The sequence below is a fragment of the Dendropsophus ebraccatus genome, chromosome 9 (assembly GCF_027789765.1).
Source record: "Dendropsophus ebraccatus isolate aDenEbr1 chromosome 9, aDenEbr1.pat, whole genome shotgun sequence".
Classification (NCBI taxonomy): domain Eukaryota; kingdom Metazoa; phylum Chordata; class Amphibia; order Anura; family Hylidae; genus Dendropsophus; species Dendropsophus ebraccatus.
Window position 1 is genome coordinate 118454538 of NC_091462.1, and position 12960 is coordinate 118467497.

General features: G+C 46.4%; 2 protein-coding genes across 2 annotated transcripts in view; one reads left to right on the plus strand and one right to left on the minus strand.

The window, feature by feature from the left end:
* Positions 1-12960, minus strand: part of LOC138801669 (mas-related G-protein coupled receptor member H-like) — a 566124-nt gene that overhangs the window by 139411 nt on the left and 413753 nt on the right. The window lies entirely within an intron of this gene.
* Positions 8178-9212, plus strand: LOC138801911 (keratin-associated protein 4-3-like). The gene has a single exon (XM_069985007.1). It carries the CDS (start codon positions 8178-8180, stop codon positions 9210-9212), a length of 1035 nt encoding a protein of 344 aa, XP_069841108.1.

Consider the following 12960-nt stretch of genomic DNA (forward strand, 5'->3'; position numbering starts at 1 on the left):
TGGAGAGACCATAGTAGAGTGTAGGGTCCATCCCGGCATGAGGCCACCTTATCATTAGTGGGGTGGTTAACACTATTTGCAGATGGTAACCAAAAGCCTCATTACTTTTATGGAGATTTTTTGGGCAGTTGGGGGGGGGGGTGTCTTTTAGTGATTTTCATATCTGTATTGGGTCTGTATTTGGTGGACTGCTTCATTTCTCTGTGTTTTTGTGCAATAACTGACTGAGACTGGAGAGTGCCATGGCCAGTGATTGGCTGAATGAGCTGTCACTCTCCAGACTAGAGTGACTGACTGAGATGAGACAGCGCCACAGCCAGTGACTCAAGTGTCAGGTCCCTTAAGGAGATAGAGAGTCACTTATAGTTCATTCCACCCCAATATCCCCAATATACCATCAACTAAACTCATGTAGAGAACGATCTCCGTGTCTTCTCATAGACTTATGGCCCTATTCCACGGCTATTAGCGCTCGTTTGCTTCTCGTTCGCCGCTCGCTGCCGCCGCTATTCAACGCGGCTGCAGCGAGCGGGTGAGTGCGGGAGGGGCGGCGGGGAGCTGCGGGGGGGCTGCTCGGAGGATCACTGATCGTCCGGGCAGCCCATAGGATATAGCAGCGTCTGCTGCCGATGCTCCTATTCAACGGAGTGACGGCAGCAGATCGCTGCTATATCAGTCGCTTGTTTTTCAACATGTTGAAAAACAAGCGACTGCAACGATCAGCCGACATGAACGATGTCGGCTGATCGTTGCACTCTATTCCACGGAACGATTATCGTCCGTAGCGGTCAATATCGTCCGAAAACGAACGATAATCGTTCCGTGGAATAGGGCCATTACACAGTGTTTGGACTATGACCTCAGGTTACTGTGAAAGGTTGATAATCTCCCCTCAGGCATCACTGAGGACATCTAGATTACAGATAGGGTAAGAGGGTAAGGACGGACACATCTGTAATAATTTCCCCGAGTAACAACTGGAAAACCCCTTTGACAATAAGGAATCAGCTTCTCCTGGACAGGACAATGACATGTGCTCATTGATATGATGTATCACCCGTCTGTATCACCCCGCTGATAACAGGAACAATATACCAGCACAGTAGCGGCACACAACCTGGATATCTCCAGCAGTCTTTGTACTTTCACTTTTCTTGTTATTTTTAGGTGTATTTCCTGGTCTCTGGTTTTCTTCATAAAGTTGGGGGATGTCCCCCTAAAATTGCTTCAGTAACTTATAATCACCTAATAAAGTCACTTTCCAGGAAACAACGACCATGTAAAAGGTTCGGGCGTTTCAGAGAAATCATCGTTTAATAAAGCTGCGGGTACTTGGGTAACTGGTCATTGGGTGTCTCCTTCTAGAAGAGTATAAGGAGAGACCTGACTCAGTATAAGGCCATGTTCACATGGCGCAAGACACAGGCCGTTCTGTGACCCGGCTGGGTCTCAGGACGGCTGTTGTCAGAGAAGATCATCCCAGACGGTACTACCAGCAGTAAGAAGTCCTAGACTTCCCGCCCAGGAAAAGTACTATAAAAGCGCCCAGAAATTATTACTACTGACCATAAGTATCTGGGATAAAGTCATATCTTGGTGATACCCCTCCGGAGTTTTCTGAGATAATAATATTGTTGGATCAGTGTAGATCAGATGACTCTCAGCATAGACCGTATATCAGATCAGTGCAGATCAGCTCTCAGCATAGACCGTGTATCAGATCAGTGCAGATCAGATGACTCTCAGCATAGAGCGTATATCAGATCAGTGCAGATCAGTTCTCAGCATAGAGCGTATATCAGATCAGTGCAGATCAGATCAGCTCTCAGCATAGAGCGTATATCAGATCAGTGCACATTAGATGACTCTCAGCATAGAGCGTATATCAGATCAGTGCAGATCAGATGACTCTCAGCATAGAGTGTATATCAGATCAGTGCAGATCAGATGACTCTCAGCATAGAGCGTATATCAGATCAGTGCAGATCAGATGACTCTCAGCATAGAGCGTATATCAGATCAGTGCAGATCAGCTCTCAGCATAGAGCGTATATCAGATCAGTGCACATTAGATGACTCTCAGCATAGAGCTTATATCAGATCAGTGCAGATCAGTTCTCAGCATAGAGCGTATATCAGATCAGTGCAGATCAGATCAGCTCTCAGCATAGAGCGTATATCAGATCAGTGCAGATCAGCTCTCAGCATAGACCGTATATCAGATCAGTGCAGATCAGCTCTCAGCATAGACCGTATATCAGATCAGTGCAGATCAGCTCTCAGCATAGACCGTGTATCAGATCAGTGCAGATCAGATGACTCTCAGCATAGAGCGTATATCAGATCAGTGCAGATCAGTTCTCAGCATAGAGCGTATATCAGATCAGTGCAGATCAGTTCTCAGCATAGAGCGTGTATCAGATCAGTGCAGATCAGATGACTCTCAGCATAGACCGTATATCAGAACAGTGCAGATCAGATCAGCTCTCAGCATAGAGCGTATATCAGATCAGTGCAGATCAGATCAGCTCTCAGCATAGAGCGTATATCAGATCAGTGCAGATCAGCTCTCAGCATAGACCGTATATCAGATCAGTGCAGATCAGTTCTCAGCATAGACCGTGTATCAGATCAGTGCAGATCAGATGACTCTCAGCATAGAGCGTATATCAGATCAGTGCAGATCAGATGACTCTCAGCATAGAGCGTATATCAGATCAGTGCAGATCAGCTCTCAGCATAGACCGTATATCAGATCAGTGCAGATCAGATCAGTTCTCAGCATAGACCGTGTATCAGATCAGTGCAGATCAGATGACTCTCAGCATAGACCGTATATCAGATCAGTGCAGATCAGATGACTCTCAGCATAGAGCGTATATCAGATCAGTGCAGATCAGTTCTCAGCATAGAGCGTATATCAGATCAGTGCAGATCAGATGACTCTCAGCATAGAGCGTATATCAGATCAGTGCAGATCAGCTCTCAGCATAGACCGTATATCAGATCAGTGCAGATCAGATCAGTTCTCAGCATAGACCGTGTATCAGATCAGTGCAGATCAGATGACTCTCAGCATAGACCGTATATCAGATCAGTGCAGATCAGATGACTCTCAGCATAGAGCGTATATCAGATCAGTGCAGATCAGTTCTCAGCATAGAGCGTATATCAGATCAGTGCAGATCAGATGACTCTCAGCATAGAGCGTATATCAGATCAGTGCAGATCAGTTCTCAGCATAGAGCGTATATCAGATCAGTGCAGATCAGTTCTCAGCATAGAGCGTATATCAGATCAGTGCAGATCAGATGACTCTCAGCATAGACCGTATATCAGATCAGTGCAGATCAGTTCTCAGCATAGAGCGTATATCAGATCAGTGCACATCAGATGACTCTCAGCATAGACCGTATATCAGATCAGTGCAGATCAGATGACTCTCAGCATAGAGCGTATATCAGATCAGTGCAGATCAGATGACTCTCAGCATAGAGCGTATATCAGATCAGTGCAGATCAGATGACTCTCAGCATAGAGCGTATATCAGATCAGTGCAGATCAGCCCTCAGCATAGACCGTATATCAGATCAGTGCAGATCAGCTCTCAGCATAGACCGTGTATCAGATCAGTGCAGATCAGATGACTCTCAGCATAGACCGTATATCAGATCAGTGCAGATCAGATGACTCTCGGCATAGAGCGTATATCAGATCAGTGCAGATCAGATGACTCTCAGCATAGAGCGTATATCAGATCAGTGCAGATCAGCTCTCAGCATAGAGCGTATATCAGATCAGTGCACATCAGATGACTCTCAGCATAGAGCGTATATCAGATCAGTGCAGATCAGATGACTCTCAGCATAGAGCGTATATCAGATCAGTGCAGATCAGCCCTCAGCATAGACCGTATATCAGATCAGTGCAGATCAGTTCTCAGCATAGAGCGTATATCAGATCAGTGCAGATCAGTTCTCAGCATAGACCGTGTATCAGATCAGTGCAGATCAGTTCTCAGCATAGAGCGTATATCAGATCAGTGCAGATCAGTTCTCAGCATAGAGCGTATATCAGATCAGTGCAGATCAGCTCTCAGCATAGACCGTATATCAGATCAGTGCAGATCAGTTCTCAGCATAGACCGTGTATCAGATCAGTGCAGATCAGATGACTCTCAGCATAGAGCGTATATCAGATCAGTGCAGATCAGATGACTCTCAGCATAGAGCGTATATCAGATCAGTGCAGATCAGCTCTCAGCATAGACCGTATATCAGATCAGTGCAGATCAGATCAGTTCTCAGCATAGACCGTGTATCAGATCAGTGCAGATCAGATGACTCTCAGCATAGACCGTATATCAGATCAGTGCAGATCAGATGACTCTCAGCATAGAGCGTATATCAGATCAGTGCAGATCAGTTCTCAGCATAGAGCGTATATCAGATCAGTGCAGATCAGATGACTCTCAGCATAGAGCGTATATCAGATCAGTGCAGATCAGCTCTCAGCATAGACCGTATATCAGATCAGTGCAGATCAGATCAGTTCTCAGCATAGACCGTGTATCAGATCAGTGCAGATCAGATGACTCTCAGCATAGACCGTATATCAGATCAGTGCAGATCAGATGACTCTCAGCATAGAGCGTATATCAGATCAGTGCAGATCAGTTCTCAGCATAGAGCGTATATCAGATCAGTGCAGATCAGATGACTCTCAGCATAGAGCGTATATCAGATCAGTGCAGATCAGTTCTCAGCATAGAGCGTATATCAGATCAGTGCAGATCAGTTCTCAGCATAGACCGTATATCAGATCAGTGCAGATCAGTTCTCAGCATAGAGCGTATATCAGATCAGTGCAGATCAGATGACTCTCAGCATAGACCGTATATCAGATCAGTGCAGATCAGTTCTCAGCATAGAGCGTATATCAGATCAGTGCACATCAGATGACTCTCAGCATAGACCGTATATCAGATCAGTGCAGATCAGATGACTCTCAGCATAGAGCGTATATCAGATCAGTGCAGATCAGATGACTCTCAGCATAGAGCGTATATCAGATCAGTGCAGATCAGATGACTCTCAGCATAGAGCGTATATCAGATCAGTGCAGATCAGCCCTCAGCATAGACCGTATATCAGATCAGTGCAGATCAGCTCTCAGCATAGACCGTGTATCAGATCAGTGCAGATCAGATGACTCTCAGCATAGACCGTATATCAGATCAGTGCAGATCAGATGACTCTCGGCATAGAGCGTATATCAGATCAGTGCAGATCAGATGACTCTCAGCATAGAGCGTATATCAGATCAGTGCAGATCAGCTCTCAGCATAGAGCGTATATCAGATCAGTGCACATCAGATGACTCTCAGCATAGAGCGTATATCAGATCAGTGCAGATCAGATGACTCTCAGCATAGAGCGTATATCAGATCAGTGCAGATCAGCCCTCAGCATAGACCGTATATCAGATCAGTGCAGATCAGTTCTCAGCATAGAGCGTATATCAGATCAGTGCAGATCAGTTCTCAGCATAGACCGTGTATCAGATCAGTGCAGATCAGTTCTCAGCATAGAGCGTATATCAGATCAGTGCAGATCAGATGACTCTCAGCATAGAGCGTATATCAGATCAGTGCAGATCAGCCCTCAGCATAGACCGTATATCAGATCAGTGCAGATCAGTTCTCAGCATAGAGCGTATATCAGATCAGTGCAGATCAGTTCTCAGCATAGAGCGTATATCAGATCAGTGCAGATCAGCTCTCAGCATAGAGCGTATATCAGATCAGTGCAGATCAGATGACTCTCAGCATAGAGCGTATATCAGATCAGTGCAGATCAGATGACTCTCAGCATAGAGCGTATATCAGATCAGTGCAGATCAGATGACTCTCGGCATAAACTGTATATCAGATCAGTGCAGATCAGATGACTCTCAGCATAGAGCGTATATCAGATCAGTGCAGATCAGATGACTCTCAGCACCCTAAGCGGTCAGCTCAAGGGAATCGCATGAGGCTGCAATGCCCGGCCCAGCCGCCACAATCCCCCGCGATCTGACATCAAGGAAGTATCTTGAGGATGAGCCCTCAGTAATCTTATCTCCGAAACCTTCTTCAAACCTCAATAAAGCGCAAACAACATTTCTTCAGTCTAAAGTCCTAATGGTGAACATTCCCTGGTTTCCTTATTGCTATGAACTGAGATATGTGTGTGGCGTCGCCCCCCTGGAAGGCGCGGCCGGTCACTTGGCAAGTGGTTAAGTATGACGCCACTACTGTTGTGGTTGGCCGAAGTATAGCCCTGCCCGGTGGTAATTTGTCATGATGCCAGTGCCGGTTGGGCACACGGGTATGGTGGCACACCTGCTTTTATTTTAGTGGGCTGGCTATACCTTTTTCCCCTGTGGACAGTAACCTGCCGGGCTGTTGCGGGGTCTCTTGGGCAACTATCATGGTGGTCCAGAGTGGAGTAGTGACCCACCCAGACTATTGGCACTGCCACCCACAGAAAGGGGAGATGACCCAAGGAAGGTGTGTTTACTGTGTAGGTGTTTGGTGAAGAACCACAGAGTCCCGTTAAAATAAATATGATCTTGTTTACTCTGAAAACACTTGATACAGGAAGCAGATAATACAGCTTTGATTACGATACTTCACACATGATAGACCAAATCTGTACTGAGAGTGGAAGAGGAGACACAGCTGTGCTGGCTAAGAAGAAGGTTAAGAAGAGTAGAGAGGAGGATGTTGAGAGAGTCCAGACCACAGTAGTACTGTGCTCTGCTGGAACTTCAGAGGTGGAAGAAGTAGAATACTTGAAAGTAGAGAGAATACTTGTGCATGTGTTTTGACTCTTTGGTCTTTGCCCCACCTATTAGCCACCAGTGTCGGGCAACCCGTCCTAGAGGGTGACACAAGCCGCAGACATTGTTACCTGGGATGAGCAGTATGCTGAGGGTTCCCTGCTTACACCCGCGCTGAAAGACAGAGTGCCTAGGCTTCTAGCAACCGTGCTCGTTCCGGATCAGTTCCTTCACTTTTTATGGATACTGTCCTGCACTGTGTTTCTTCTGGTTCTCGGCGTGGGTTGAGATGATCCCTGACTTGTCCTCTCTATTAGCGACTTAAGACTTCATAGTGTTTGGTAGTGTTGCTTTAGGGGAAACTGTGTCTAAGTCTAGCATATACATGTGCTCTGCTCAACGTCTGAACCACAACTAACTGGATACTTCTTCTACCCGTGTGACTTCCTTCCTACAGCGCATGTAAGCTGTGCTGTGAGTGGGTGAGGAGTGGATGTGAAAGATGTAAAGAGAAAGGTGATAGGAGAGAAGAAAAAGAACTCTCATTTGTGTACAGATCCATGTGATACATAAGAAAACAATAACCCTTTAGCTGTCCTGCTCTGTAGTTACTCTTAGTCCTCTGCGTAGGTTGAGGTGATCTATTGGCTAGTCCTCTCTTGAAGGGTTTAGCACTGCATCACACAACGTGTTGGTGCTTCAAGTAGGAAGTTTGTAAGTGGGCTCTGTCCTGTGTCCTACCCATGCGGGGTACTACTCTTCCATAGAGGGGACCTGGCAGAGGGCCAGGGCCCAGGTAAAACCACTGTGGAGAGCGTCCTTTCTCTACCAAGGCTCAACTAAACTTCTCCATTATCCAAGGGACTAACTTCCTAATCAGCGTGTAAGGTGCGCTGTGGTTGGGTGGAAAGAGTGCAACAAAAGAGTGGATAGGAGAGAGGTGATAGGACAGAAGAAAGGAAAGATCCCACTAGTCTACAGAATCTGGTTTACACACATACAATAACCCTTTGGGACGCTTGAGCTCCGCAGCTTCCATACTTTAGTTATACAATACAGCGACATCTAGTGGTCATCTTTAATAATATTGTAGCTGCAATAAGACCAAAAAAGTACAGATTTTTACGAATGGTGTGAATAGCAACACCACCCCTAGTGGGACACCGTATTAGCAACATCGGTAATGGGACACCACATGTGACTTTGTAACCCTCATGTGAGCATGTGTCCCTCATGCCACTATGCGAACCTTGTGTGAATATGTGACCCTCATGTGACTATGTCTGCCCACCTTCATCATGTCTGCCCTCCTTCATCATGTCTGTGCACCATCATCATGTCTGCCCACCGTCATCATGTCTGCGCACCTTCATCATGTCTGCCCATCTTCATCATGTCTGTCCTCCTTCATCATGTCTGCGCACCTTCATCATGTCTGCCCACGGTCATCATGTCTGCCCACCTTCATCATGTCTGTGCACCTTCATCATGTCTACCCTCCTTCATCATGTCTGCCCTCCTTCATCATGTCTGCCCACCGTCATCATGTCTGCCCACCTTCATCATGTCTGCCCACCTTCATCATGTCTGCCCACCGTCATCATGTCTGCCCACCTTCATCATGTCTGCGCACCTTCATCATGTCTGCCCATCTTCATTATGTCTGCCCACCTTCATCATGTCTGCGCACCTTCATCATGTCTGCCCACGGTCATCATGTCTGCCCACCTTCATCATGTCTGTGCACCTTCATCATGTCTACCCTCCTTCATCATGTCTGCCCTCCTTCATCATGTCTGCCCACGGTCATCATGTCTGCCCACCTTCATCATGTCTGTGCACCTTCATCATGTCTACCCTCCTTCATCATGTCTGCCCTCCTTCATCATGTCTGTGCACCGTCATCATGTCTGCCCACTGTCATCATGTCTGCCCTCCTTCATCATGTCTGCCCTCCATCATGTCTGCCCTCCTTCATCATGTCTGCCCTCCTTCATCATGTCTGTGCACCGTCATCATGTCTGCCCTCCTTCATCATGTCTGTGCACCGTCATCATGTCTGCCCACTGTCATCATGTCTGCCCTCCTTCATCATGTCTGCCCTCCTTCATCATGTCTGCCCTCCTTCATCATGTCTGTGCACCGTCATCATGTCTGCCCACTGTCATCATGTCTGCCCACCTTCATCATGTCTGCCCTCCTTCATCATGTCTGCCCTCCTTCATCTTGTCTGCCCACTTTCATCAGTTCATGAGTTTTTTCTTCAGATAAGAGGTACCCCTATGGGAGCTAAATTCTCACCCACGCTGGCGGGCCTGTTCGTGGCATGGTGGGAGGAGAGATACATCTTTTGTCACTCCAACCCCATACTATTAGATCGATTCCAGTAGGCGAATTAACACGAGTCAAACGCGCTTGTTCCTCTTCCACTACATGCAAGCTACAAACTACAGAAGCATGCAAACGCATGATGGAACGAGGTCACAAGCGCACTCATCTGAACAGGGCTCTCAAAATAACTTCCAAAAAGACAAGAACCACCCTATTAAGGGATAAAAATAAAATCAACCAGAGCGATAAGGATACTCCTATTACTTTCTCCACACGGTTCTCTACTGAATACAAGCACATCACTGACATCCTCATGAAAAATCTTAACATCTTACGACAGGACCCCATACTAAGTGACATCTTAGACAGGGGTATACGTTGCGTGGCACGCAAGGGACGCACACTGGGCGATCAGCTCTCCCCCAGTGGACTGCCACCTCTGAATTCTAACACATTGCATAACAGATCGGGCAACCACAGATGTGGCTTGCCAAGATGTAACATGTGCAGATATATGCTCACAACTAAAATTTACACCAATAGTGAGAACACACACACATATAGAATCATGGATAATATTAACTGCGAAAGCGATCATGTCATCTACATTATAGAATGCACATCATGTCGATTAAAATATGTAGGGTGCACTATACGTAAACTCAAGAGGAGAATCAGTGAACACATAACAGACATTAAGAAAGGACACACTACAAGTTCATCTGGTGCAGTCAAACATTTTATTGACGTACACCGCAGCAACATGTCCTCATTCACATTTTACGGTATCAAGATAGTAGAAAACTCAATGAGAGGAGGCAACAGACAACAACTCCTCCTACATAAGGAGGCGGAGTATATCTTTAAGCTGAATACTCGTTTTCCAAATGGACTAAATTTTAAGAATGATCTCCTATATCACTATACTTATTGATTTTTTGCCTCATGTTTCTGCATCTTCACACTATTTTTACGCAGTACAATCATGTACATTCACAAAGCTTTTTATTATACCTCACTTCTTTTTATGCAGTTAGGTATACATACATTTATAAGTGCGTGCATATGCTCCCATCCATTCCTTTAGGTACACCCGATCATTTATGTGCAACCTTTAATTTAATTTAATTTACTTTATTTATGGTTTATGTACTATGATCATATTTGCTTGAGCCAATAGTGGGTGTATTTTCGGATTCACTTATATATATGTACATTTCCACTCCTGCACCACACTGGTTTGCTATACCGACTCTTCTCCCCCTCCCTTTCTCAATTATGTTGAGCTGCTTCACACCTGAGTACAAAGAAACCATACACCTTACCTGATAGGCTGCTTTCTGTTTTTAATCATGTGTGTACTGAGTGTGCATTATACCAGGACTAAGCGCGCATGCGCGCGAAACGCGTCGGTTTTAACCCGCAGCAGATTTTACTTGTTTGATATGGAATAAAGCATTAAGATTTTAATTCTTCCTTGGAGTGCCAGGACCTTTGCTTTTTACCACTTTCATCATGTCTGCCCTCCTTCATCATGTCTGCCCTCCTTCATCATGTCTGCCCACCTTCATCATGTCTGCCCACCTTCATCATGTCTGCCCTCCTTCATCATGTCTGCCCACCGTCATCATGTCTGCCCTCCTTCATCATGTCTGCCCTCCTTCATCATGTCTGCCCACCTTCATCATGTCTGCCCACCTTCATCATGTCTGCCCACCGTCATCATGTCTGCCCTCCATCATCATGTCTGCCCACTGTCATCATGTCTGCCCACCTTCATCATGTCTGCCCTCCTTCATCATGTCTGCCCACCGTCATCATGTCTGCCCTCCTTCATCATATCTGCCCACCTTCATCATGTCTGCCCACCTTCATCATGTCTGCCCACCGTCATCATGTCTGCCCTCCATCATCATGTCTGCCCTCCTTCATCATGTCTGCCCACCGTCATCATGTCTGCCCACCGTCATCATGTCTGCCCTCCTTCATCATATCTGCCCACCGTCATCATGTCTGCCCACCTTCATCATGTCTGCCCACCGTCATCATGTCTGCCCACCGTCATCATGTCTGCCCACCGTCATCATGTCTGCCCACCGTCATCATGTCTGCCCTCCTTCATCATGTCTGCCCTCCTTCATCATGTCTGCCCTCCTTCATCATGTCTGCCCACCGTCATCATGTCTGCCCTCCTTCATCATGTCTGCCCTCCTTCATCATGTCTGCCCACCGTCATCATGTCTGCCCACCGTCATCATGTCTGCCCACCGTCATCATGTCTGCCCACCGTCATCATGTCTGCCCTCCATCATCATGTCTGCCCTCCTTCATCATGTCTGCCCACCGTCATCATGTCTGCCCTCCTTCATCATGTCTGCCCACCGTCATCATGTCTGCCCTCCATCATCATGTCTCCCCACCTTCATCATGTCTGTGCACCTTCATCATGTCTCCCCTCCGTCATCATGTCTGCCCTCCTTCATCATGTCTGCGCACCTTCATCATGTCTGCGCACCTTCATCATGTCTTGCCTCTTATCCGCTTGCCTGTCTCTGCCCTTGGCCAGTACCCATGCTCCTCTCTTTCTATCCCCTCAGCACCTCACCCCAGTGTCTCTTGTCCCATTGAAGCAGCCGCCACCTACACTGGGACAACTTATGGAGATATCCACCCGGCAATCCCCTGCAATGAAGACCAGGTCCTGGTAGGGGAAGGTGGAAGCTTGGGGACTACATAGCCATATCAGCTCGGGGGCACAGCGGGTCCACATCCATTGCCAGTTACATACACCAAGTGACCCCATAAAACTGCTTTCCTTTTAACCCCATTATCACAATATAGGTTACTATGAAGACGTCACCGCGCTCTTATACACATACAGTATATTGTTATGCTGTGTTATAGTGATAGTGGCATATTATGGACACCAATAAAAAACAGCATATTTCACAGGGTTTGAGAAGTTTCGTCCCTCAATGTATCTGCAAGGTGGTTACTGGTGGGATAAAGCATTGGGAGTGAGTGGTCAGTGGGCAGTATAAAACATGCCATATTAGGGTCAGTTCACACTACGGAATCAGTGCCGAATCCTGCCTGCTATGTGTTTCAATGGGAGGCCACTCTCCGCGCTCTGCTCAAAGAATGGACATGTTAGGGCTATTGTAAAGGAAAAAAGCAACCTATAGATAGTATAAAGAAACTGGGGGTGTAGCTGATAGAGAGACGTATGAAATTATACAGAAGGAAACATATCACAGAGAGGATATATCTATATATCATTATCATTATACAGAAGGAGACATGACATAGGAGGTATACAGAGACTGGGGGTGTAGCTGACAGAGAGATGTATAAAATTATGGATAAAGTTGGATAAAGCCCTAAGGCTATGTGGAAATCATGGATATAGTCATTGGCTGTCTCCATGTTTTCCAGACAACCTTAGAGCTTTATCCAACTTCAGCAGCCGCCGCTAATCAAATACCGAACGATCGGGTTGAGATGGACTAGAACCTGAACCCGGTTCGCTCATCTCTAGAGATGACCCAAGGATGGAGCAGTGACTATGCAGGTGCCAGAACAATAATCACTGAGTCCTGTTACCATAAATAAAATCTTCTTTACTGTGAGAATACTTGGTACAGTAGCTGATCATAGACTGTAGACGTGACAGAACACAATCTGCGCTTAGAGCTTTAGAGTAGAAGAGCTGATAGGAGGTTGTGCTGCAAGTTCAGAGTAGTGGAGAGGAGTTTGTGCTGAGAGTCCCAATCCAGATTAGAAGCGTGCTCTGCCGGAACTTTGGAA

Bases quoted from the DNA above. Each gene is read 5' to 3' on its own strand.
- LOC138801911 (XM_069985007.1), top strand. From the start codon at position 8,178: ATGTCTGCGCACCTTCATCATGTCTGCCCATCTTCATCATGTCTGTCC.